At 49.6% G+C, this 25,769-nt stretch overlaps 1 protein-coding gene across 2 annotated transcripts in view; it reads left to right on the forward strand.

Annotated features, from left to right (window-relative positions):
- Nucleotides 1-276: 276 nt before the first annotated feature.
- The window catches only part of LOC142495793 (lysyl oxidase homolog 2), a 121,722-nt gene continuing 96,229 nt past the window's right edge, over nucleotides 277-25,769 (forward strand). The window contains exons 1-2 of one of the 2 annotated variants that reach the window (XM_075601758.1): nucleotides 277-587; nucleotides 25,283-25,494. In XM_075601758.1, the coding sequence (XP_075457873.1) occupies nucleotides 25,448-25,494 (47 nt within the window). In that variant the 5' untranslated portion in view covers nucleotides 277-587; nucleotides 25,283-25,447. Of the gene's footprint in view, nucleotides 588-23,910; nucleotides 24,102-25,282; nucleotides 25,495-25,769 lie in introns of those variants that run through there. The other variant, XM_075601757.1, reaches the window with a different exon arrangement.

Raw genomic sequence — 25,769 nt, forward strand, 5'->3', positions numbered from 1 at the left:
GGGTGGAGGAGGGGAGGAGGGGTGGTGGTGGAGGGGGGGGATGAATGGCCGGCATTTTTTTAAACTTTTTTTTTTAAACTTTTTAATTTATTTTTTTAATTTATTTAATTAACTGGCGCCCGGCCGGAGTCATCGCGGGCCGCACGGAGAGGCCAGACGGGCCGCATGTTGTGCAGGCCTGGTGTAACCCCATGTGTCTGCTATCAGTACAGGACATGGCCCTTTAAGAATTACATTCCACTGAACCATGTGACTGTGCTTAGTCAGTGGAATGACAGTTGGTGACAGTTGAAGAGGGAGAGAGGCTGGGGAGTTCTGCTGAGAGCTAATGGAGTGAGGTTGTGTGCAGATCCCTCCTGTACAAAGGGGTCTGCATGAGCCCCACATAGAGAGAGGGAGAAGAGGAACTCTGCAGAGAATAGTTTCTGTTATAAGCAGCAGTTCGCAGCAGCTGCAAGGCTGCGCTTATAAAGCCGGCGACGTGACCGATGACGTCACCGTCGCCATTGCTATTAGTTTTATTTGAAGTTTAGGCGACGTCATAAGGGGAGGGCAGAGGCACAAAGAAGCTTCCGATTGGACGCAAGGTGAGACCGTCGCCGAAAAAAATCAAATATCGGTGACTACCAGATTTCTGGTAGCACTGTCGCTCCGTCGCTTTGTTGCCGTCGCGTGCACTATAAGCGCTGGCGACAATGCATTTGGTTTGCCGCGACGTTGTGGTCACCAGCACTGTAAGCGCAGCCTAAGGCCTCGGTCCCGCTGCGCTCGTTGGCGCGGACGGCCACACGCGAGTTCCCCACCAGCAGGGGAATCCTCCCGAGCCGGTCCCGGTCCCCCCTGGCGGCACAGCGCACTACATGCTGTGGCGCGTCAGCCGCTATGGGACACAAGAAAATGGTGTTCCCTAGCGTTGACGCGTCACGTGGCATGGCTGTGAGCCAATGGGGAGGGGAGGCTTCGGGAGGAGGAGAGGCTTTGGGGAGCGGGGAGGAGTGTGGAGTGAAAGCAGGTGAGTGCCTGTCTGTGTGTGTGTCTGAGTGCGTGCGTGCCTGTCTGTGTGTGTGTATGTGTGTGCCTGAGTGCGTGAGTGCCTGCCTCTGTCTGTGTGTGTGTGTGTATGTGTGTGCCTGAGTGCGTGAGTGCCTGCCTCTGTCTGGGTGTGTGTGTGTATGTGTGTGCCTGTGTGTTTTACTTACCCTCAGCAGCTCCAGCCCGAGTCCATGGAGGGAGGGGGGGGGGAGAGTAGCGGGTCCCTCCGCTCAAGCCACGCCCCCCCTCCCTGTCAAACCTCCCACTCCCGCCCACCTCCCACTCCGGCTCCCGCTCCCTACATATCGCGGTCTGTGTATGTCAGCGCACCGCCTGTCTGCAGTGCGGGCGCGCTGACTCTGGGAGCGGGGCCTTAGCCTAAGTAGAAGCAGACAGAGCAGCAGCCACCGCAGTAAGAGCAGACTGCAGACAGGCTCTTTGAGCAAAGTATCAGGGGATCATAAGCCTCCGGCCTAAGGAAACAGTGAGTAACTACAAAGAGGATCTTCATCACCAAGACAAGTAAAAGGGGTACTGAAGCCTTTGCGAAACACAGGCCTGCCACGGTCCCACACTAACAACCATGAGCTTCGAGTGCTAGCACGTATACCAGGATTCTCTAGGACAAAGGGTTGTCAGGGGTAATATAAGACTCTCCAATACCTAAGTTTGCACAGCGCTGGGGTTGTACTGTAAGTGTAACAATGGTACTGTGTTGATCCTCAACCAGTAGGGTGACCAGATTTTAAAAATGGAAAACCGGGACACAAAAAAAAATTATTAATACAACAAATGACATTACTAAAAATGAATATTATAATGATATTTATCTAATAGTGTTACTATTTATGCTGTATTATTCATTCTACCTCTTCCCATTCTCTCTCTACCTTCTCCCCCAGCAGGTCCGCCAACAGAAATCATGCTTCCCCACCACCCAAAAAAAAATCTACCCGCCCCAACCAAAAAAAATCTACTCGCCACCTATCACAGCCCCTTAAAAAAGACATTTAATAAATTCCTAGTAAGAACTAATAACAGGATTTGTTTTTTACATAATAGTTTATTTTTTGTATTACACATTATTATACTGTACTACAATTAGTCATTGTTACATAGGTGTGTATGTGTGTGTTGACCTCACGAATCGGGGGAAAAAAGCCAGATGTGAATGGTTTTCTGAACCCATTAACCAGTGTCAGGATGCCCCCTCTTCACAATTTCTAAAGCAGCAATCCCGCCTGGGATCTTACCTGATCCGCAGTCCCTCAAGGTACTATACTGGAGGGGAGGTGTTCCCTACCTGTCTTCCGATGTCTCCTGTGTGCAACTTGAGAGTCAGATCTGGAATAAAGCAGTATAGGTTATTTTGGTGTAGGTATATGGCAGTTAAGTTAAGACAGCGAGAGTGGGTGACAGAGAGAGACAGACAGACACAGACAGAGAGAGAAAGAGAGACACACAGAGAGACAGACAGAGAGACAGACAGAGAGATAGAGAGAGGGAGACAGAGAGAGGGAGACAGACAGAGAGAGAGAGAAACAGAGAGAGGGAGACACAGAGAGAGAGACACACACACACAAAGAGAGAAACACAGAGAGTGAGAGAGACAGACAGACAGAGAGAGAGAGAGTGAGAAACACACAGAGTGAGTGAGAGAGACACACAGAGTGAGAGTGAGAGAGACACACACAGAGTGAGAGACACAGAGTGAGAGAAACACACACACAGTGAGAGAGACACACACTGTCTCTCTCACTCTCACTCTGTGTGTCTCTCTCACTCTGTGTGTCTCTCACTCTGAGTCAGAGTGAGAGACACAGAGTGAGAGAGACACACAGAGTGAGAGAGACACACACAGAGTGAGAGTCAGAGAGAAACAGAGTGAGAGAGACAAATTGAGAGAGACACACCATGAGAGAGACAGAGTGAGAGATAGAGAGAGAGAGACACACACACACAGAGTGAGAGAAACAGACACAGAGTGAGAGAGAGACAAACATAGAGTGAGAGAGAGACAGACACAGAGTGAGAGAGAGAGAGAGAGTGGGTGAGAGGGTGGTTCACTGACTGACAGGTGGGTGGGTGGGTGACTGACTCTTGGGTGGGCGCCCTAACTCACCGGCGCCCCCCCCCCCTGTTGGCGGCCCTGTCCCCCATTCTCTCTCTACTTCCTCCCCCCATTCTCTCTCCCTCCCCCCCCATTCTCTCTCCCTTCCCTCCCCCCATTATCTCTCCCTTCCCTCCCCCCATTATCTCTCCCTTCCCTCCCCACCCCCATTCTCTCCCCCACCATTCTTCCAAACCACTCTATTCTCTCTCCCCCCCATCTCCCTCCCCCCCTCCATTCTCTCTGACCTGCACAGATGCACACAGCCACTGACCTACAGACACTCACACACAGACCAACACAGGCACTGACCATGCACAGACAGACCTGCACAGACACAGACACTGATACACACACAGCCACAGATACAGATACACACACACACAAACACACACACACACACAGATACACTGATACACACACACACACACTGATACACACACGCAGATACACAAACAGACACACGCAGATACACATACACACACAGATATACACACACAGATACACAGATACACACACACAAAGTGGAGTACAGAGGCAGCGACGAGCAGGCGGCTCCCCGCCTCCCCCTGACCCCGCGCCCATCTTCCGCACCAAGGGGACAGGGGGGGGGAAGGGAGCGCCGGGACGCAAAAGGTAAAAAACCCCATCCCCCCGGCAGGTAGCCTATCACCCTGGGCGGGCAGCCACAGGTTCCCGGGGCAGAAGGGGGACACACCGTGCAGCCACCACTGCCCGCCCCTGCGCCCATCACCCGCACCAAGGGGACCAGGGGTAAGGGAGCGCCAGGACAAGAGGCAAAGGTACAAACTCCCCCTCCCACCTGGCGGGTGCACCCCCACTACCACCTCCTATCATCCCGGGCGGGCGGCCGGGGCAGAGGGGGACACACACCGCGCAGCCGACAGAGGAGCGGGAAGAGACACACACCACTCACCGTGTGCTCTGCAGAAGGAAGCAGAAGCCCCGCCCCCAGCATCCTATGACCTGCATCCAATCCCCTTCCAGTCCATTCATTCAACATCGGAAAAAAAACTTACCTGCTCCCGCACGGCATCCTCCTCACCGCCGCCGCCTCGCCGCATACCAGGACCAGGGCAAAAACCCGGGACATTTCCGGGACGGAACGGCAACCGGGATGCCTGGTCACCCTATCAACTAGCGAGGTTCGCTGTGATGTTTTAAGAGTTGTGTTTATACCTTTTCTATTGTTCATAAAATTGTTATTACTAGCCTGGTGTTGTGCCTGGTTTGATCACAAGCTCGGGTGGTAAATACATGCAGCACTAACGGGGAGTAGAACTCAGGCCCCCGCATCAGCAAGAAACAGATTAGTCTGTGGTAGTTAACAGAGAGGGTTACATTGGAGGCACTGCTGAGATTTTCACCATAAGGGGAACACAAGAGCAGGGATATCTATTGATGCTGCTTTAAAAAATGTGGCGGTGGCCATTTTGCGTGGTGCACAAGGTTTTTCTGTCACCATGAGTGCCACCATCTTAACTGGTTCTCCAGGGCGGGATTAGACTGTGATAAGGCCTTTTTAGTAGCAGGAATATCCCTGACACATAGTTTTGTGAATATAATGTTTGAATGTTAACTTCACTGTTTGTAACTGTTACTAGCATTACTACTATCTGAAGGTTGAATGGGGTCGTGTTTGCTTTATTTATTATTTTTATTTTTGTACATCACCTATAGAGTTTCTTCTGATTAGGACTATTAGGACTATTTCACTTGTCTTTTGGCTAGAGTGTACTTTAACTATCTCACCACTGGGGGTTACTATTGGCTTATTCTGTTGCATTATTCATTTATTTAATTGTGGTTAGAGTTAAACACACTGTTTTATAGACGCCAGTACTGTTGTTTTATGTGGCACTCTTTCGGATACGCTCCGGACCAATGACCGGGACCGGTTAGGTAGAAATCGAGGTATGAGTTGTTTCCAGTGTGGGGAACATGGACCTCGAACATTGACCATTCAACCTATGTGTTTGATGGGCTACCGACAAGCTGAGAATGAAGCCACTAACAAATCTTTTGACCCCATAAGAGAAGTCTGTTGGGCCTCTCTTTGGTCGAAAAAAGTGCCTCCCCTCCATGTATGTCGAATTGAAGGGAAGGTGATCCTCCATCAAGAAGTAACAGTTTCCATCGTAATTATAGAAGACCCTGCCGCCTTACAGTTTCCTGGGGGACAATTAGTAAAGGCCGGAGTGCTATCAATACAGAAAGGAAAAACAAATATTATAGGAGTGGAAGTGAGAAATTAGACTTCCCATGATGTGTGGATACGAAGAGGCACTGTGATAGCTCTGTAGCGCTGTGCTCACCACAAACAAGGCGGGACCACGGTACTGAGGTGGGAATGGGTAGAAACGCCACCCACAGCCACAGGGGCACATCTGGAGAGTGGATGGTCAGGTAGCCAGGTCAGGATTGGAGAGTGTAGAATTAGTCTTGATACTGTACTTGCCGAGGTCAGAGGTTGGAGCCAGTAGAATAGTCAGAGTCCGATAGATGTGGTCAGGGGTTAAAGCCAGTAAAATCGTAGAGGTCCGTAAGCTGTGGTCAGGATTGGAGAGATGCGGAAGGTCAGAGGTATGCCGGGGACCTGGACAATATAATAGTATTTGGGAAAACCCTGGAGGAACACGAAGCTCGGTAGATGAAGGTTTTAGATCGATTAAGTGACAGTGGACTAAAATTATCAGTAGACAAATGTCAGTTCTGTTGGATGTCTGTCACATACGTCGGGCACATCGTATTTGAGAAAGGAGTGGCCACCGATCCTTCTAAATTAGAGGCTATTGCATCATGGCCAAAGCCTACGCAGCTAACAGAACTGTCGTCTTTCTTGGAATTCTGCGGGTATTAGATGGTTCGTGAACAACTTCTCAGCTGGAGTCCAACCCTTGACACAGCTAACAAAGTGTTACCTGCCACCACAATGGTGTAGCATGGCCACGGGGCCACCAGTCAAGATTATTTCAAAATGAATGAACCATTTGGGAATAGATGGACTCCTAAGTGCGAGGAGGCTTTCCAAGCCATAAAAGGCAGCCTGATGAAGACGCCAGTGCTAGCATTTGCAGATCCACAAAAGCCCTACTGCTGCGACACACTTTATTCGAGCAAATACCCAGTATGTACCTGGCAGATACCTGGAATGCGCCGCTCCTCACCTCTGACAAGCCCCGTTGCATTTGCCTTCCCAGCCTGGGTTCATGCCTGGCTGACGGGCGGCTGATCTGTTAAATGATAATGATTAGGATTTAATAGGCTGCAATGCTTCGCGTGTCTACCAGATGGCATAAATTCATGAATTGTAATGCAGTATATATATATATATATATATATATATATATATATATATATATATATATATATATATATATATATATATATATATATATATATATATATACTGTGCAGTATTGCAGCCAGCGGGAATAAAATGCTTCAATCCCTGCCTGGAAAATAACTCAATGCACTCGGGCAGAAAACAGTCACAAACCTCAATACACCCGGGTAAACCCGAATTCGTGGGACTAGCCGAGCTCGAATAAAGTGTGTCGCCAGTGTATGTGCTGCATGTAGACGCTAGTTTGCATGGACTGGGGGCAGTGCTGTACCAAGAGCATCAAGAGGGACTGAGACCAGTAGCGTTTGTGAGCTGGGGGTTGATGCCGTCCGAGAAAAAACTACCCAGTACACAAACTGGAGTTTTTGGCTTTGAAATGGGCAAACTACATGACTATCTATATGGAGCTGCATTTGTAGTGCACACAGACAACAATCCCCTTACGTATATTCTAACATCAGCTAAACTGGATGCAACTGGACACAGGTGGTTGGCAGCATTGGCCACTTACAATTTCAGTCTAAGGTACACTCTTGGGAAACAAAATATTGATGCGGACGCATTGTCACAAATTCAGTGGGACGCTCAAGCCCGGGATGGACTTTGGAATAACATTAGCACCGCAGGAGTGTGCACAATGTGCAAGCAAGTAGAAATGCCAAGACAAATTACCACAGAGAATACAAATAGAGTGGCTGATAGTTTGGGGATCTCCCACTGGAGTTCCTTTACACCCCGCAGAGTTGACCATGGAGGGATTACCCCAACTAAAGCGACAAGATCTATCCCGATCGCAGCAGACAGACCCAGGACTGAGTAAAGTCCTCTGGGAGCACCCTGGGAGTCGACTCCTTGTGAGGCAATGGGATAACTTGGTGCTTAAGAATGGAGTAATGTTCAGAGTTGCTAAGAAAACGCAGTACCTGGTGACTAAGCAACTGGTACTTCCGTACCGGTATAGGTAAATGGTTCTACGTTCACTACATGACGATCATGGTCATTTGGGACAAAACATGGGGATTAGTGAAAGATCGATTCTATTGGCCCAGAATGGCACAGGATCTCGAGGAATTTTGTAAGAACTGCGGAAGGTGTATGACCAGAAAGACTTTGCCTACCCGGGCCGCACACTTGATCAATATTACCAGCAGTGGGCCTCTGGACTTAGTCTGCATGGACTTTCTGTAATTAGAGTCCGATAGCAAGAACACCAGTAATATCTTAGTGGTCACAGATCACTTCACCCGGTATGCGCAAGCATTCCCCACAAAGGACCAATGAGCCGCTACAGTCGCCAAAGTGTTATGGGCAAGTATTTTGCTCATTATGGATTGCCAGCCAGGATACACTCCGACCAAGGACGGGACTTCGAAAGTCGACTTATCAAGCAATTACTGTGCATCTGTGGGATAAAAAAATACCACCCACAATGAGATCCGCAACCAGAGAGATATTAATAGGATCCCATTAAATATGATGGGTACCCTAAATAATCAAGGAAAGGAAATATGGAGTCAGCATGTACACTGACTCTGTTAGTCCATGCTTATAACTGCACCAAGAATGAATCCACTGGGTATTCACCCTATTACCTAATGTTTGGACAGGAAGACCCGTTGCCCATTGACCTGTGTTTTGGAGTGTCGGCAGATGGCACATCCCCGAACACGTACATGCAATATGTACAGAAACTCAGAGACCAGTTACAAGAAGCGTACAAGCTGGCCACTTTTGTAGCAGACACAAAAAATCATGGAAACAAAAGCCATTACGATAAAAGAGTGCATGGGCAAGAGCTACAACTGCAGGACAGAGTCCTTATCCGGAATCTGGGGATACCAGGAAAACACAAAATAGCAAATCGCTGGAAAACCAAGCCTTATGTGGTAGTAGAGAAGCTGGAAGGACTCCCAGTCTATAGAGTGAGGCTTGAAAAGGGAAATGGGCCCACACAGAATCTACAGAGAAACCACCTCCTGCCAATAGGTCAGTTAGTGCGTTGCCCTGAGCGAGAAAACATTCCAAGACAACCTCATAGGCCAAGGAGACGTGATCGATTGGTACAAATCCAGTTAGCCAGGGTAGGAAAGACAGTGATGAGGAGTCCGAACAAGAGGAGGGGTACCCCGGTCAAGGAATGTTAGGGCACTTGGCAAATATTTTGAACAGGGAAGAACTACCTGCCCCTCAACCGGGTCCCCAAATACAATCAGTAGGGTCTCAGGATTTAGAAAAAACTGTTATTCTTGAACTGGATCCCAGAGCAGAGGAATTTACCCCCATAAGTCCTAATGAATCCGTGATAGATGACTGTGAGTCTTCCTCTAGTGCAGGCCCCGCAATATCTGAGTCACCGATACCATATGAGTCTCCTAAGGTGGAAAGGGAAGTAGACGTCATACCCCCAGCATTAGCCTCACGTCCTAAGAGGGAGACTAGACCCCCATGAGACTGACCTATGAGACTGACTATGAATTACCGGGGAGTTTCGACTGAGGTATGAGGTATGGTTAGTACTATTCAATGGGTAGTACCCATGACTCTGGAAATAGGAAATATTGAGGGAATGTAGAACTTTCTGGGGTAACAATAATGCGCAGTGTTCGACAAATCACCCAAAAATCTACTCGCCCAACCAAAAAATCTTCTCACCCACCTAGTCTCGCCCACAACCCCGCCCCTAGTCCCCGCCCCAACCCCGCTTTAAAATAAATATAAAATAAATACATAGTAATAAATTTCTAGTCAGAACAACATTCGTTTTTATAAATGTATTTATTGTATTACATTATACTACAATTAGTCCTTGTTACGTGTGTGTGTGTGTAAGTAAAATGTTGGATCTAGAAATAAAAGCCAGATGTGAATGACTAGTTTCCTGAACCCCTTAACCAGTGTCTGGACGTCCTCGCTTCACAATATCTAAAGCAGCAATCCCACCTGGGATCTTACCTGATCCACAGTCCCTCCATGTCCAGTGTACCCCGCATTCCCGCAATGTTATACATTGGAGGGGATGTGTTCCTTACCTGTCTTCTGGTTAGTTGTTAGGGGGGTTCCGATGTCTTCTCGTGTGAAGCTTGAGTCAGATCTGAAGAAAGCAGTATAAGTTATTTCGATGTAAGATATAAGGGCAAGTTTAGAATAAGATATCAGATCCAGAGAGTATCAGATCAGAGAGTGTGATACAGAGAGAGTAGTGTGAGAGACAGAGAGAGTGTTGGTGAGAGACAGAGAGAGTGTGGGTGAGAGACAGAGAGGTAGTGTGTGAGAGACAGAGAGAGTGTGGGTGAGAGACAGAGAGAGTGTGGGTGAGAGACAGAGAGAGTGAGGTGTGAGAGACAGAGGTGGTGAGACGAGAGAGAGGTGGGTGAGAGAGAGACGGGAGTGTGGGTGAGAGAGACAGGGAGGGGAGAGGACAGGGGAGGAGATGGGGGTGGGGGGTACTGACTGATGGGGGAACTGGTGGGGAGATGGTGACTGACTGAGGTGACTTTGACTGACTTGGGGGGACTGAACTGATTGGGGGTACCTCTGGTGTCATACACACACACAACACTCCCCCCCATATACACACACACACACACACACCCATTATACACACTCCCCCATATACAACACAAACACACTCCCCCATATACACACACACTCCCCAATATACACTCACACTCCCCCACTTCCCCATATACACACTCCTACACTCCCATATACACTCCCATATACACTCCCATATACACACTCCCATACACACACACACACACACACACACACACACACACACACACACCACACACACACACACACCCCAATATACACACACACACACACTCCCACACTCGCCCATACACACACACACTCCCACACTCCCATATACACACACCCACAATCCCATATACACACACCCACACTCCCATATACACACACCCACACTCCCATATACACACACCCACACTTCCATATACACACACCCACACTCCCATATACACACACACACTCCCCCATATACACACATACACACTCCCTCCCATATACACACACCCATATACACACTCCCCCATATACACACACACACACTCCCCCATATACACACACACACACACACACACACACACACACACACACCCCAATATACACACACACACACTCCCCCACTCCCATATACAAACTCCCACACTCCCATACACACTCCCATATACACACTCCCATATACACACACACACACACACACACACACACACACACACACACACACACACACACACACACACACACACACTCCCCCATATACACACACACTCTCCCCCCATATACACACACACACACCCCAATATATACACACACACACACTCCCATACTCCCATATACACACACCCACACTCCCATATACACACTCCCACACTCCCATATACACCCACCCACACTCCCATATACACCCCACCCCACACTCCCATATACACACTCCCACACTCCCATATACATACTCCCACACTCCCATATACACACACCCACACTCCCATATACACACACCCACACTTCCATATACACACACCCACACTCCCATAAACACACACCCACACTCCCATAAACACACACCCACACACCCACATCACACACACCCACACACACACACACACACACACACACACTTTCTCTCCCATATACACACACACACTTTCTCTCCCATATATATATATCACACACACACACACACACACACACGGGGAGGTCGGAAGAGAGGAAAGGCCGCGACCAGCACACCACCCCCGCTCCCCCCTCCCTCCCCGTGCCAATCTCCTGCCCATGCGCAGGCTGCGGGAGCGCCGGGCACGTGGGGTCTTCCCGCCCTCCCCCCCATCACCACCCGCACGGCAGGCAGCGGGACCCGCCGGGGACGTGGGGAGAAGAAAACACCCCACCCCCCCCCGCTACCACCTCTATGCAAGCAGCGGGACCGCCGGGGAATCGGGGTGAAGCGGGGACCTGAGGGACATCCCCACTCCAATCTCCCGGCCCCGCGGGCTGACACAGGGATCGGGGTGAAGCGGGGACCTGAGGGGACATCCCCGCTCCAATCTCCCGGCCCCCGCGGGCTGACACGGGGATCGGGGTGAAGCGGGTACCTGAGGGACATTCCCGCTCCATTCTCCTGGCCCGCTGGCTGACACGGGGATCGGGGTGAAGCGGGGACCTGAGGGACATCCCCGCTCCAATCTCCCGGCCCCGTGGGCTGACACGGGGGGAAGCAGGGACAGGAGAACACCCCCGCTACCACCTCCATAACTGCGGGCAGCAGGAGCGCCAGGGGAGGGGAGGGAGGTGGGGGAAGGCACAGATAGTACTTACTGTGTCCTCCATGGGAAAAGAATGGCCCGCTCGTTGGGGGCAGGCTCATATAGAGCCTGGCCCTGCGCGCCCCACAAAGCCTGGGAGCGCGCGCGCCAATCAGCTGTCAGGTAGGGGGAGTTTTTTTTTTGTTTGTTTTTTTTTCAGCGCGAGCAGGAAATTTAAAAAAAAACAAACACGTGTGCTGCTTGGGCCAATATTTACTCGCCACGGAGGTTAAATCCACACGCCCCGGGCGTGTAAATGTATAGGATTGTCGAACACTGATAATGCGATCTGTCAAAACTGTTTGAGGGTCGGCTCTACTGTACTTACAATGTTATGTACCTAGAGAGGAGGTAATTGTTAGATAAGAAACATGTATTGTTGGTTTATCTTGGTTAATGGGGACATCAACATTTCAGCAGGAAGAGGATGTAACCCCCTGTTTCTGTTATAAGCAGAGAGCAGCAGTAACAGCAGACTGCAGACAGGCTCTTTGAGCAAAGTATCAGGGGATCATCAGCCTCCGGCCTAAGGAAACAGTGAGTAACTACAAAGAGGATCTTCATCACCAAGACAAGTAAAAGGGGGTACTGAAGCCTTTGCGAAACACAAGCCTGCCACGGTCCCGCACACTAACAACCATGAGCTCCACATGCTAGCACGTATACCAGGAGTCTCTATGACACAGGGTTGTCAGGGGTAATATACGACTCTCCAATACCTTGAATTTCGCAGTGCAGCAATGGTACTGTGGTGATCCTCAACAAGCGAGGTTCGCTGTGATGGTTTAAGAGTAGGGTGACCACCCGTCCCCCTTTTGCCGGTACAGTCCCGGTTTTTCGGGAGCTGTACCGATTTTCTGTGTGTACCGGAAATGTCCCGGATTTTCCTCAATGTGTCCCCATTTTTATTTTTTTTGTCCCCGGCGGTGCGCGAGTAAGCTGCGGTGCGCTGTGCGCGAGTCTGCGGCGGCGCGGGAGGAGGAGACTGCAGCAGCCCGGCTGGTAAGTATTTTTTTTTTTTTAATGCCAACCCCCCCCACCCGGCAGTTTCCTACCTTGTTGGCCAATCCCCAGCGTCCCGGCATTAAGCCCCGCCCCCCGGCATCATCCTTCACCAAGGACCGGCATGTGGAATGGATGGAAGGAAGGGTGCCTGGGGGCGGGGCTTCCGCTTCCTGCGGCAGAGCACAACGTGGTGTGTGTCTCTGCCCACGGCTCCTGGCTCTTCTGCGCGGTGTTTCCCCCCCCTCTGGGGGGGGATAGGAGGTGGGTTTTTTATCCTTTGCCTCCGGTCCTGGTGCTCCCTTCCCCCCCCCCCCCTGTCCCCTTGGTTCGGGAGATGGGCACGGGGGCTGGCAGTGGTGGCTGCGCGGTGTTCCCCCATTCTGCCCCGGGTGCCCTCCCGGGGGAGGGGGGGCGGCGGCAGTTTACCTTTGTGTCCCGGCGCTCCTATCCCCCCCCCCCACTAGGTGCGGGAGATGGGCGCGGGGGTGGGTGCAGGGGGGAGGCGGAGAGCCACCTGCTCGTGGCTGCCTCTGTACTCCAGTCTGTCTGTGTGTGTGTGTGTGTGTGTGTGTGTGTGTGTACCAGTGTGTGTGTGTGTGTGTACCAGTGTGTGTGTGTGTGTGTGTACCAGTGTGTGTGTGTGTACCAGTGTGTGTGTGTGTGTGTGTGTGTGTAACCAGTGTGTGTGTGTGTGTGTGTACCAGTGTACCAGTGTGTGTGTACCAGTGTGTGTGTGTGTGTGTACCAGTGTGTGTGTGTACCATGTGTGTGGTGTGTATACCAGTGTGTGTGTGTGTATACCAGTTGTGTGTGTGTGTGTGTGTACCAGTGTGTGTGTGTGTGTACCAGTGAGTGTGTGTGTGTACCAGTGTGTGTGTGTACCAGTGTGTGTGTGTACCAGTGTGTGTGTACCAGTGTGTGTGTGTACCAGTGTGTGTGTGTGTGTACCAGTGTGTGTGTGTGTGTACCAGTGTGTGTGTGTACCAGTGTGTGTGTGTTGTGTGTGTGTGTGTGTGTGTGTACCAGTGTGTGTGTGTACCAGTGTGTGTGTGTGTACCAGTGTGTTGTGTGTACCAGTGTGTGTGTGTACCAGTGTGTGTGTGTGTACCAGTGTGTGTGTGTGTACCAGTGTGTGTGTGTGTGTACCAGTGTGTGTGTGTGTGTGTGTGTGTGTACCAGTGTGTGTGTGTACCAGTGTGTGTGTATGTGTGTGTACCAGTGTGTGTGTGTACCAGTGTGTGTGTGTGTGTGTACCAGTGTGTGTGTGTGTGTACCCGTGTCTGTCTTCCCCTCTCCCTCCCCCTCTCACCCTCACCCTCTCCCTCTCTGTCCTCTCCCTCTCTCTCTCTCTGTCTCTCTCACCCTCTGTCACCTTCTCTCTCTCTCTCTGTCACCCTCTCTCTCTCTCTCTGTCACCCTCTCTCTCTCTGTGTCATCCTCTCTCTCTCTCTGTGTCACCCTCTCTCTCTCTGTGTCACCCTCTCTCTCTCTCTGTGTCACCCTCTCTCTCTCTCTCTGTGTCACCCTCTCTCTCTCTCTGTGTTACCCTCTCTCTCTCTCTCTCTGTGTGTCACCCCCTCTCTCTCTCTCTCTCTCTCTCTGTGTCACCCCCTCTCTCTCTCTCTCTGTGTCACCCCCCTCTCTCTCTCTCTCTCTCTCTGTGTCACCCCCTCTCTCTCTCTCTCTGTCACCCCCTCTCTCTCTCTCTGTGTGTCACCCCCTCTCTCTCTCTCTCTCTCTCTCTCTCTCTGTGTCACCCCCTCTCTCTCTCTCTGTGTCACCCCCTCTCTCTCTCTCTGTGTCACCCTCTCTCTCTCTCTCTCTGTGTCACCCTCTCTCTCTCTCTCTGTGTTGTCACCCTCTCTCTCTCTGTGTGTCACCCTCTCTCTCTCTCTGTGTCACGCTCTCTCTCTCTCTGTGTCACGCTCTCTCTCTCTGTCACGCTCTCTCTCTCTCTGTGTGTCACCCTCTTCTCTCTCTCTGTGTCACCCTCTCTCTCTCTGTGTCACCCCTCTCTCTCTCTCTGTCACGCTCTCCTCTGTCACGCTCTCTCTCTCTCTGTCACCGCTCTCTCACTCTCTCTGTCACGCTCTCTCTCTCTGTCACGCTCTCTCTCTCTCTGTCACGCTCTCTCTCTCTGTCACGCTCTCTCTCTCTGTCACGCTTCTCTCTCTCTGTCACGCTCTCTCTCTCTCTGTCACGCTCTCTCTCTCTGTCACGCTCTCTCTTCTCCTCTCTGTCACAGCTCTCTCTCTCTCTGTCACGCTCTCTCTCTCTCTCACCCTCTGTCTCTCTCACCCTCTGTCTCTCTCACCCTCTCTCTGTCTCTCTCACCCTCTCTCTGTCTCTCTCACTCTCTCTCTGTCTGCCTCTCTCTCTCTGTCACCCTCTCTCTGTCTCTGTCTCTGTCACCCTCTCTCTGTCTCTGTCACCCTCTCTCTGTCTCTGTCACCCTCTCTCTGTCTCTGTCACCCTCTCTCTGTCTCTGTGTCACCCTCTCTCTGTCTCTGTGTCACTCTCTCTCTCTCTGTCACCCTCTGTCTCTGTCACCCTCTGTCTCTGTCACCCTCTGTCTCTGTCACTCTCACCCTCTCTCTGTCTCTCTCACCCTCTCTCTGTCTCTCTCACCCTCTCTCTGTCTCTCTCACCCTCTCTCTGTCTCTCTCACCCTCTCTCTGTCTCTCTCACACCTCTCTCTGTCTCTCTCACCCTCTCTCTGTCTCTCTCACCCTCTCTCTGTCTCTCTCACCCTCTCTGTCTCTCTCACCCTCTCTCTCTCTGTCTGCCTCTCTCTCTCTGTCTGCCTCTCTCTCTCTGTCACCCTCTCCCTGTCTCTGTCACCCTCTCCCTGTCTCTGTCACCCTCTCTCTGTCTCTCTCACCCTCTCTCTGTCTCTCTCACCCTCTCTCTGTCTCTCTCACCCTCTCTCTGTCTCTCTCACCCTCTATCTGTCTCTCTCACCCTCTCTCTCTCTCACCCTCCTCTGTCTCTCTCACCCCTCTCTCTCTCTCTCACCCTCTCTCTCTCTCTGTCTCTCTCACCCTCTCTCTCTCTCTCTCTGTCTCTCTCACCCTCTCTCTCTCTCTGTCTCTCTCACCCTCTCTCTGTCTCTCTCACCCTCTCTCTCTTTCTCTCTCACCCTCTGTCTGTCTCTCTCACCTCACTCTCTCTCTCTCTCACCCTCTGTCTGTCTCACCCTCTCTCTCTCTGTCTCTCACCCTCCCTGTCTTATTTTAACTGCCGTATACCTACACCGAAGTAACCTACCCTTCTTTCTTCCAGATCTGACTCAAGTTTCACACGGGAGACCTTGAAAGACAGGTAGGGAACACCTCCCCTCCAGTATAGTACCTTGAGGGACTGCGGATCAGGTAAGATCCCAGCTGCTTTAGAAATTGTGAAGAGGGGGCATCCAGACACTGGTTAAGGGGTCAGAATCATTCACATCTGGGTTTTTTTTGTTCGATTAGTGAGGTCAACACACACACACACAACTATGTAACAAAGACTAATGGTCGTAAGTATAAGTGTACTACAATAAATAAACTGTTATGTAAAAAAAAAAATGTCCCGGTTTTTCATTTTCAAAATCTGGTCACCCCTATTTAAGAGTTGTGTTTATACCTTTTCTATTGTTCATAAAAATTGTTATAACTAGCCTGGTGTCGTGCCCTGTTTGTCTGACATATGATCACGTGCTCGGCTGGTAAATACATGCAGCACTAACAGGGATTAGAACTCAGGCCCCTGCATCAGCAAGAAACAGATTAGTCTGTGGTAGTTAACGTTTATCATGGATTTCTCCGATACCTTTATATCTCCATGTCACCACATTAATCCGTTTGGCTGTGGGGCTTGGAAATTGGGGGGTAACTGGTAAATGTTGGGCCAGTCCTGTCACCTCTCCATGCTGCACCGTCTGTGGCTGGCAATGACTTCCCCGTTCCTTCACTGCCGCAGCTGGCTGCTCCACCCATGGTTGGAATCTGCTCTGTAATGTTCTCCATGACCCTCACATGATCTGTATTTGGGGCATTTGCAGTGTTGCTGCCCCCAGTGGTTGCACCAACTGTGATTGGAACTTGTCTTTGCGTACAGTCACCGCCCTGAGCACATAGTTCCTCTGTATCTGGGATTTGTTTCTTTACCCTCTTCCACTGAGGCTCAAACTCTGGAACCAGGTTATTCTTCTGTGCTTTTTTCGTACCCCCTGGGGCTGGAGTTTGTCTCTGTGTACTGTTACTGCCCCTAGGGGTTGCCCCGTCTATAGCAGAAACTTGTTCTCTCAACGCTCCCAGGAGTTACACAGAGTGCAAACGGATTTAACTTTTTTGCCGTTTCATTGCTACAAACATTCTTACCTCTTGTTTCCGGTTATATCGTCTGTAACTTGCTCTCCACCTGTTGTCCCTGGGGAGTAATCTCTGACCCTCACGACACTGTGGGGGTTACATCCTCCCTCTTTGTCTCCTCTGTAGGGCAAGGCTATGGGCTTCTCTCCACAGAGCTGCTCAGCCCCTGTGCCTGGGAATTGGGGCTCTCAGTTATCTTACCTGGAGTCATACAGGTGCATTCCTTTGACTCACTGCTCTCCTTGAACGTCTTGTATTCTCTCGCTTGCTCCATTTTCTCAACACCTATTCTCTCCTAGACCCTCTACAATCTGGCTTCCGCACTGCTCACTCCACTGAAACAGCCCTCACTAAAATAACTAATGACCTCCATGCTGCCAAAGACAGAGGTCATTACACTCTGCTCATATTACTCGACCTCTCTGCCACATTTGACACCGTGGAGCACCCTCTTCTCCTTCACATTCTCCATACTCTTGGTATTCGGAACAAAGCTCTAACCTGGATCTCCTCTTGCCCTATCCCATCGTACTTTGTGTCTCTTCTGCTAACACCTCCTCCTCTATTGTGCTCTCTGTGGGGGTACCCCAGGGCTCTGTCCTGGGACCTCTTCTCTTTTCTCTGTACACACTCTCTCTAGGTGACCTAATAACATCTCTTGGGTTTAAATATCACCTCTGTGCTGACGGTACACAAATTTATATTTCAACCCCGACCTTACACCTGCTGTACAAACCAAAGTTTCTGAATGTCTCTCTGCGATATCATCCTGGATGGCCCTCCGCCACCTTAAACTCAACATGGAAAAAACAGAGCTCCTCATACTTCCTCCCAAACCTGGCCCTACTACCTCCTTCCACATTACTGTTGGAAGTACCATCATTCACCCAGTAGCCCAAGCACGCTGCCTACTGTAGGGGTCACATTCTCCTCTCACATTCAAAACGTTTCTAAAACCTGTCGCTTTTTCCTCCGCAATATATTTTACTAGCTGAGAGACCCGGCGTTGCCCGGAATGTAAATAGATAAAATAAATTGATGTTGTTTAAAAAAAAAAAGTATAAGAATTCAATATTATTAAAGTACAACATATGTTTTTGATCCACTTTGAGTAAAGATATATAAGTAATGTGGTGTACCGAGTATAGAACATGCCACATATAACTGTCCATGGGATAAACATGTTTATTGTAAGTTTATACCAGTGCACTTGATTGATTGTCCTTGTGTGATTGATTGATTGTCTTTGTGATTTGTTGATGGAGATACCAAATGCGAGTCTCAGTGGAAATTGTAGGCGTTTGAAATTGAAGGGCATGTTTGTAGGAATTAGTTGAATGGGGGGTATGAATACGTTGCCCGTGATGTAAATTGATAAAATAAATTGATGCGACCTGTGAAAGTGTGTTAAATGTATTCCTTATGGTTGTGTGAAATAGTTGTGTGGGGTGGAGAGGGTGGTACGGGTGGGTTGTGAAGAGTGTGGTAATGTACGGGTAAAAAAAGGAGGGAGGTTTGTGCTAAAAAGAGGAGTGTAGGAGTGGTGAGTGGAGGAGAGGAGGGGGTATTGGGGGAAAAAGATGAGGGGGGGTGTGTGTTGAAAAAGAGGAGGGGGGTGTGATGAAAAAGTGCAGGGTGGAGGTGAGTGCAAGGGGGAGGTGAGTGCAAGGGGGAGGTGAGCGCAGGGGGGAGGTGAGTGCGGTGAAAGTAGACGTGAGTGGTGTAGGGGGGCATGTGAGGTAGTGGTGTAGGGGAGGGTGGAGTGGATTGGGGTTTTAATGGCTAACTTACTTACCTGATATATGTTAAATGTTGTGTTGATGAAAAATTGACGTATTTTTGGCGATCTGTGGAAGTAGGAGTGGTGAGTGGAGGAGAGGAGGGGGGGTGGTGGGAAAAAGAGGAGGGGGGTTGGGGGGAAAAAGATGAGGGGGGGTGTGTGGAAAAAGAGGAGGGGGGGTGACTGGAGTGGGGAGGCGAGTGCAGGGGGAGGGGAGTGGAGCGGTGAGGGGAGTGTGGTGAAAGTAGACGTGAGTGGTGTAGGGTGGCATGTGAGGTGGTGGTGTAGGGGAGGGTTGAGTGGATTGTGGATTTAATGGTTAACTGACTTACCTGATATATGTAAAATGTAGTATTGATGACAAATGAACGTATTTTTTGCGACCTGTGGAAGTGTGTTACATTTATTATTTGTGTTTGGGGGAAAAAGGGTTGGGGGGTGGAGAGGGTGGGTGTTAAGAGTGGGGTACAGGAGGGTTAAAAAGAGGAGGGTGTGTTGGTGTGAAAAGAGGAGTGGGGGGGAAAGAGGAGTGGGGGGGGAAGAGGAATGGGGGGGAAGAGGAGTGGGGGGGGAAGAGGAGTGGGGGGGGAGAGGAGTGGGGGGGGGGAAGAGGAGTGGGGGTTGAAGAGGTGTGGGGGGGAGAGGAGTGGGGGGGAAGAGGAGTGGGGGGGAGAGGAGTGGGGGGGAAAGGAGTGGGGAGGAAGAGGAGTGGGGGGGGGAAGAGGAGTAAGAAAGAGGAGTGGGGGTGGGGAAAGAGGAGTGGGGGGGATGAAAAGAGATGGGAGGGGACGGGGGGTGAAAAGAGATGGGAGGGGGGGGGGGGTGAAAAGAGATGGGAGGGGAGGGGGGGTGAAAAGAGATGGGAGGGGAGGGAGGGGGTGAAAAGAGATGGGAGGGGAGGGAGGGGGTGAAAAGAGATGGGAGGGGAGGTGGGGGTGAAAAGAGATGGGAGGGGGGTGAAAAGAGATGGGAGGGGAGGGAGGGTGAAAAGAGATGGGAGGGGAGGGGGGGTGAAAAGAGATGGGAGAGGGTGGTGAAAAGAGATGGGAGGGGAGGGGGGGGTGAAAAGAGATGGGAGGGGAGGGGGGGTGAAAAGAGATGGGAGGGGGGGTGAAAAGGGAGGGGGGTGAAAAGAGATGGGAGGGGGGGTGAAAAGAGATGGGAGGGGAGGGTTGAAAAGAGATGGGAGGGGAGGGGGGGTGAGTGAAGTATTTGTGCAAACTTTAAGAGGGAGTGTTAAGAATTTTTTTATTATTATGTACTTGGAGACTGATGAAAACTTAGTTTTGAGGTAAGGTGTGGTGTGGGTAAACTGAGTGTAGCGCTAATGAAACGCAGATGGACATCAGTAGCGGCCGTGCGGTGCGCAGACAGGGTAAGCTGAGGGAGTGGAGCGCTGAGGAAACGCAGACGGACATCAGTAGTGGGCGTGCGGAGTGCAGACGGAACGGCATTGATGCAGAGGAGAATGGTTTATATTTTATTGAGTGTTGAGCTGGGGTGAAGGAAGGCTTTTATTATTTAACAAACGTTCTAAGGTGGCAGGGAGTGTTCAGGCCAAAGGCGGACATTTGGTTTGTAGCTGCGCGGGAAGGCGGACATTTTGTGAACTGTCAAATGTTTATTAGGTGGGGGCGGGAAGGCGGACATTTTGAAAAAGCTCATTTTGGAAAGGCTGAAATGTAACAGTAGCGGGCGGGCGTGCGGAGCGCAGACGGAACGGCGTTGATGTGGAGGAGAATGTTTATATTTTATTGAGTGATGAGCTGGGGTGAAGGAAGGCTTTTATTATTTCAGAAAGGTTGTAAGGTGGCAGGGAGTGTTCAGCGTGTTAAGGGGCCAAAGGCAGACATTTTTTTTGTAGCTGCGCGGGAATGCAGACATTTTGTGAACTGTAAAATTTGTATTAGGTGAAGGTGGGCGCGGGAAGGCGGACATTTTGTGAACTGTAAAAATTTTATTAGGTGAAGGTGATATACCCAGCGTTTCCCGGGATGTAAAGAAAAAGGATGTTTTTGAAAAAAGTTTGTTTGTAAACAAACATTACAATGAACATGTAGTTGAGCAAATATGAGCAAAGTGTATGTTTATTGTAATGGTTGTTTATAAACAACATTTTTAGTAGTTCCAGTTGGAGCAAAGATACTGTATAAAAACAAAACCACAACTACAATGCCTGTGTAATAAATGTAGGCCAACTACACACTGACTGAGAAAGTTGTGATTGGTCAAATGTCAATAAGGGGCGGAGCCAAAATTATAATAGGCATTAAATGACAGTTAGTGAGGAGATTCTCACAGCAGCCATTTTGTGTAAAGACAGATTAATTTCTACATAAAGGTGCAAAACATGTTTTTTTTATTCCCTTTTCAGTGAAGCAAATAAATAGCAATATGTTTAGGCATTAAATGACAGTGAGGAGATACTCACAGCAGCCACTTAATATTGTAAAATGTAGATTCCAACTTATCCCTTTAAGAGGTGTAACATTCATCTAATATGGATCTCGTGATATTAAATATCCCCCAAAAATATACTCTTCAAAAGAAACACTTATTTATATTAATATTGGCCATCTCTTAAGTAATATCATCTGATAATTAATTAATTAATTAAACAGGGGTGATAGTCTGAGGTGGGTTAAATTAGACAGGGGTGATAGTCTGAGGTGGGTTATATTAGACAGGGGTGATAGTCTGAGGTGGGTTATATTAGACAGGGGTGATAGTCTGAGGTGGGTTAAATTAGGCAGGGTGTGTGACAGGGGTGATAGTCTGAGGTGGGTTAAATTAGACAGGGGTGATAGTCTGAGGTGGGTTAAATTAGACAGGGTTGATAGTCTGAGGTGGGTTATATTAGACAGGGGTGATAGTCTGAGGTGGGTTATATTAGACAGGGGTGATAGTCTGAGGTGGGTTAAATTAGTCAGGGTGTGTGACAGGGGTGATAGTCTGAGGTGGGTTAAATTAGACAGGATTGATAGTCTGAGGTGGGTTAAATTAGACAGGGTGTGTGAAGCAAGCTGCGCGGCTAGAGGGAGTGTCGGGCGGCCGTGTGTGCGGTCCGGGCGGTCGTGTGATTTTTGTGCAACTTAAGGGAGAGTGCAGGCTATGACGGCCATGTGTGAAGCAAGCTGCGCGGCTACAGGGAGTGTCGGGCGGCCGTGTGTGCAGTCCGGCCGGGCGTGTGTGCGGAGCTGAAGAGGACGGAGGTGCATTTTTTAAAGTTAAGGGAGAACGCCGTTTTTATTAGGTGAAGAAGCCGTTTTTATTAGGTGAAGCATAGTCTCAGGTGTGAGTGTGTGTGTACACAGGGGTGACTGTGTGTGTGTTTATTAGGTGAAGATTCATGGTCTCAGGTGTGAGTGTGTGTGTACACAGGGGTGACAGTGAGTGTGTGTGAAGCATGGTCTCAGGTGTGAGTGTGTGTGTAGACAGGGGTGACAGTGTGAGATGGATGAAACTTACCAAGGACTCCGCAGGGGTTCTCTGGGGGTATGGTGTGTCAGTGAGAGTGTGTGACAGTGAAATAGGTGTGTGTCAGTGATGTCACTGTACCTTTTGGCCAATGAGAGTCGTGTGGGATGCTGACTATGGGCAGGCGGACACAGGGACCAATGTCTGTGTGTCACAGTGGAGCTTACTTCTTGGCCAATGAGAGTCGCGGGGGGGAGGGGTGGGCAGACCCACAGACCAATCAGATTCACCACATCTACCACCAGACTCACAAGATTCAATTTTATTATATATAGATTGTATTGTATGTCTTTATTTGTATAGCGCCATTAATGTACATAGCGCTTCACAGTAGTAATACACGTGGTAATCATATAAATAACAAATAATATAAATAACAGGCCATGGGAATAAGTGCTTCAGACAAACGTAACATTTAGGAAGAGGAGCCCCTGCTCCGAGGAGCTTACAATCTAATTGGTATGTAGGAGGAACGTACAGAGACAGTAGGAGGGCATTTTGGCAAGTGCTTCTGCAGGGGGCCAAGCTTTATATATCATGTGTCTAGTAATATCAACGGTGTTACTCATATGCTTCTTTAAGCAAGTGTGTCTTAAGGTGGGTCTTAAAGGTGGATAGAGTGGGTGCTAGTCGGGTATCGAGGGAAAGGGCATTCCAGAGGTGTGGGGCAGTCAGTGAGAAAGGTTTAAGGCGGGAGAGGGTTTTAGATACAAAGTGGGTAGAGAGAAGACATCCTTGAGCAGAACTCAAGAATCGGGATGGTGCATAGCGAGAAATTAGGGCTGAGATGTAAGGAGGGGCAGAAGAGTGTAAAGCTTTAAAAGTGAGGAGGAGAATTGCATGTGTGATACAGGATTTGATAGGAAGCCAGGAGAGCGACTTCAGCAGGGGAGACGCTGAGACAGATTTAGGAAAGAGTAGAGTGATTCTAGCAGCAGCGTTTAGGATAGATTGTAGGGGAGACAGGTGAGGCAGGAAGGCCGGACAGCAGGAGTTTACAGTAGTTGAGACGGGAGAGAATGAGGGCCTGAGTCAGAGTTTTAGTAGTCGAGCAACAGAGGAAAGGGTGAATCTTTGTAATATTGCGGAGGAAAAATGTCAGGTTTTAGAGACGTTTTGAATGTGAGAGGAGAATGTGAGAGAGGATTCAAGTGTGACCCTAGGCAGCGTGCTTGGGCTACTGGGTGAATGATGGTACTTCAAACAGTAATGTGAAAGGTGGTAGTAAGGCCAGGTTTGGGAGGAAGTATGATGAGCTCTGTTTTTGTCATGTTAAGTTTAAGTCGGCGGAGGGCCATCCAGGATGATATCGCAGAGAGACATTCAGAAACTTTGGTCTGTACAGCAGGTGTAAGGTCAGGAGTTGAAAAGTAAATTTGAGTGTCGTCAGCATAGAGGTGATATTTAAACCCAAGGGATGTTATTAGGTCACCTAGAGAAAGTGTGTACAGAGAAAAGAGAAGAGGTCCCAGGACAAAACCCTGCGGCACCCCCACAGAGATCGATAGAGGAGGAGGTGTTAGCAGAAGAGACACTGAAAGTATGATGGGAGAGGTAAGAGGAGATCCAGGATAGAGCTTTGTTACGAATACCAAGAGTATGGAGAATGTGGAGAAGAGGGTGGTCAACGGTGTCAAATGCTGCAGAGGTAGAGTAATATTATACAACCGTTCCTCTGTTGCTTGACTGCTAAAACCCTGACTCAGGGCCTCATTCTCTCCCGTCTTCACTTCTGTAACCTCCTGCTGTCCGGCCTTCCTGCCTCTCACCTGTCTCCCCTACAATCTATCCTAAACGCTGCTGCCAGAATCACGCTACTCTTTCCTAGATCCTTCTCAGCCTCTCCCCTCATGAAATCCCTCTCCTGGCTTCCGATCAAATCTTGCATCTCAAACTCAATTCTCCTCCTCACTTTTAAAGCTTTACACTCTTCTGCCGCTCCTTATATATCAGCCCTAATTTCTCGCTATGCACCATCCTGACTCTTGCGTTCTTCTCAAGGATGTCTTCTCTCCACCCCCTTTGTATCCAAAGCCCTCTCCCGCCATAAACCTTTCTCACTGACTGCCCTGTAACTCTGGAATGCCCTTCCCCTCAATACCCGACTAGCACCCTCTCTATCCACCTTTAAGATCCACCTTAAGGCACACTTGCTTAAAGAGGCATATGAATACCACTGTGGATAATACTGGACACATGATACATATAGCTTGGCACCCTGCAGACGCACTTACAGTATCAGAATTCCCTCCTACTGTCTCTGTATGTTCTCCCTACCTACCAATTAGATTGTAAGCTCCTCGGAGCAGGGACTCCTCTTTCTTAATGTTACTTCTATGTCTGAAGCACTTATTCTCATGACCTGTTATTTATATTATTTGTTATTTATATGATTACCATGTGTATTATTACTACTGTGAAGCGCTATGTACATTAATGGCGCTATATAAATAAAGACATTCAATACAATACAATGTTCTCATGCAGATTCCTCGCTCTGTTCTCCGCCATCTTTCTCTTCTGTTTCCTTATTTTACTTATCCATGTCTGCAGTTTCCACACTTTCCCATGAAACAAATATTTCTTTCCTTTAGCTGCACTACGCAGCAGCATTCCTCCCACTCCTTCCACTTCACCTGTGGCAGAAGCCATGATGGATCTCAGACCCCTACCACAGGGGTGCGCAAACTGGTGTTGGTGTACTATAGCACAGTCACTGAGCCCCCATGTGGTCAGGCAGTGTAAGGGTAGTTGCATTTATTGGTCTAATACCTCCCCCTGGTGGCCGGATGCTGTAACCTGCCCCTTTACCCTCTCCACCCCTTCCAGGAGCTAAATATCCAGGTGGAAGATGTGCGTATCCGGCCTGTCCTGTCCTCCTACCGCAAGCGTGTGCCAGTGACCGAAGGGTACGTGGAGGTGAAAGAGGATGGCGCCTGGAACCAGGTGTGTGACACACACTGGGGCAACAAGAACAGCAGAGTGGTGTGTGGCATGTTCGGCTTTCCTGGGGAGAGGAAATACAACATCAAGGTGTACAAGTAAGGACACAGATATCCCACCACCTGCCCCAGCACAAATACCCCCACCAATCCCATCTACTGCTCCAGCACAGATACCCCATCTACCAGCATCCCCCATCTGCCCCAGCACAGAGACTCCCACAATCCCACCACCTGCCCCAGCTCAGATACCCCACCAATCCTATCTACTGCCCCAGCACAGATACCACATCTACTGCCCCAGCACAGATACCCCCACCAAACCCATCTAGTGCCCCAGCACAGATACCCCATTTCCTGCCCCAGCACATGTA

Source organism: Ascaphus truei, chromosome 5 (assembly GCF_040206685.1).
Source record: "Ascaphus truei isolate aAscTru1 chromosome 5, aAscTru1.hap1, whole genome shotgun sequence".
Classification (NCBI taxonomy): Eukaryota; Metazoa; Chordata; class Amphibia; order Anura; family Ascaphidae; genus Ascaphus; species Ascaphus truei.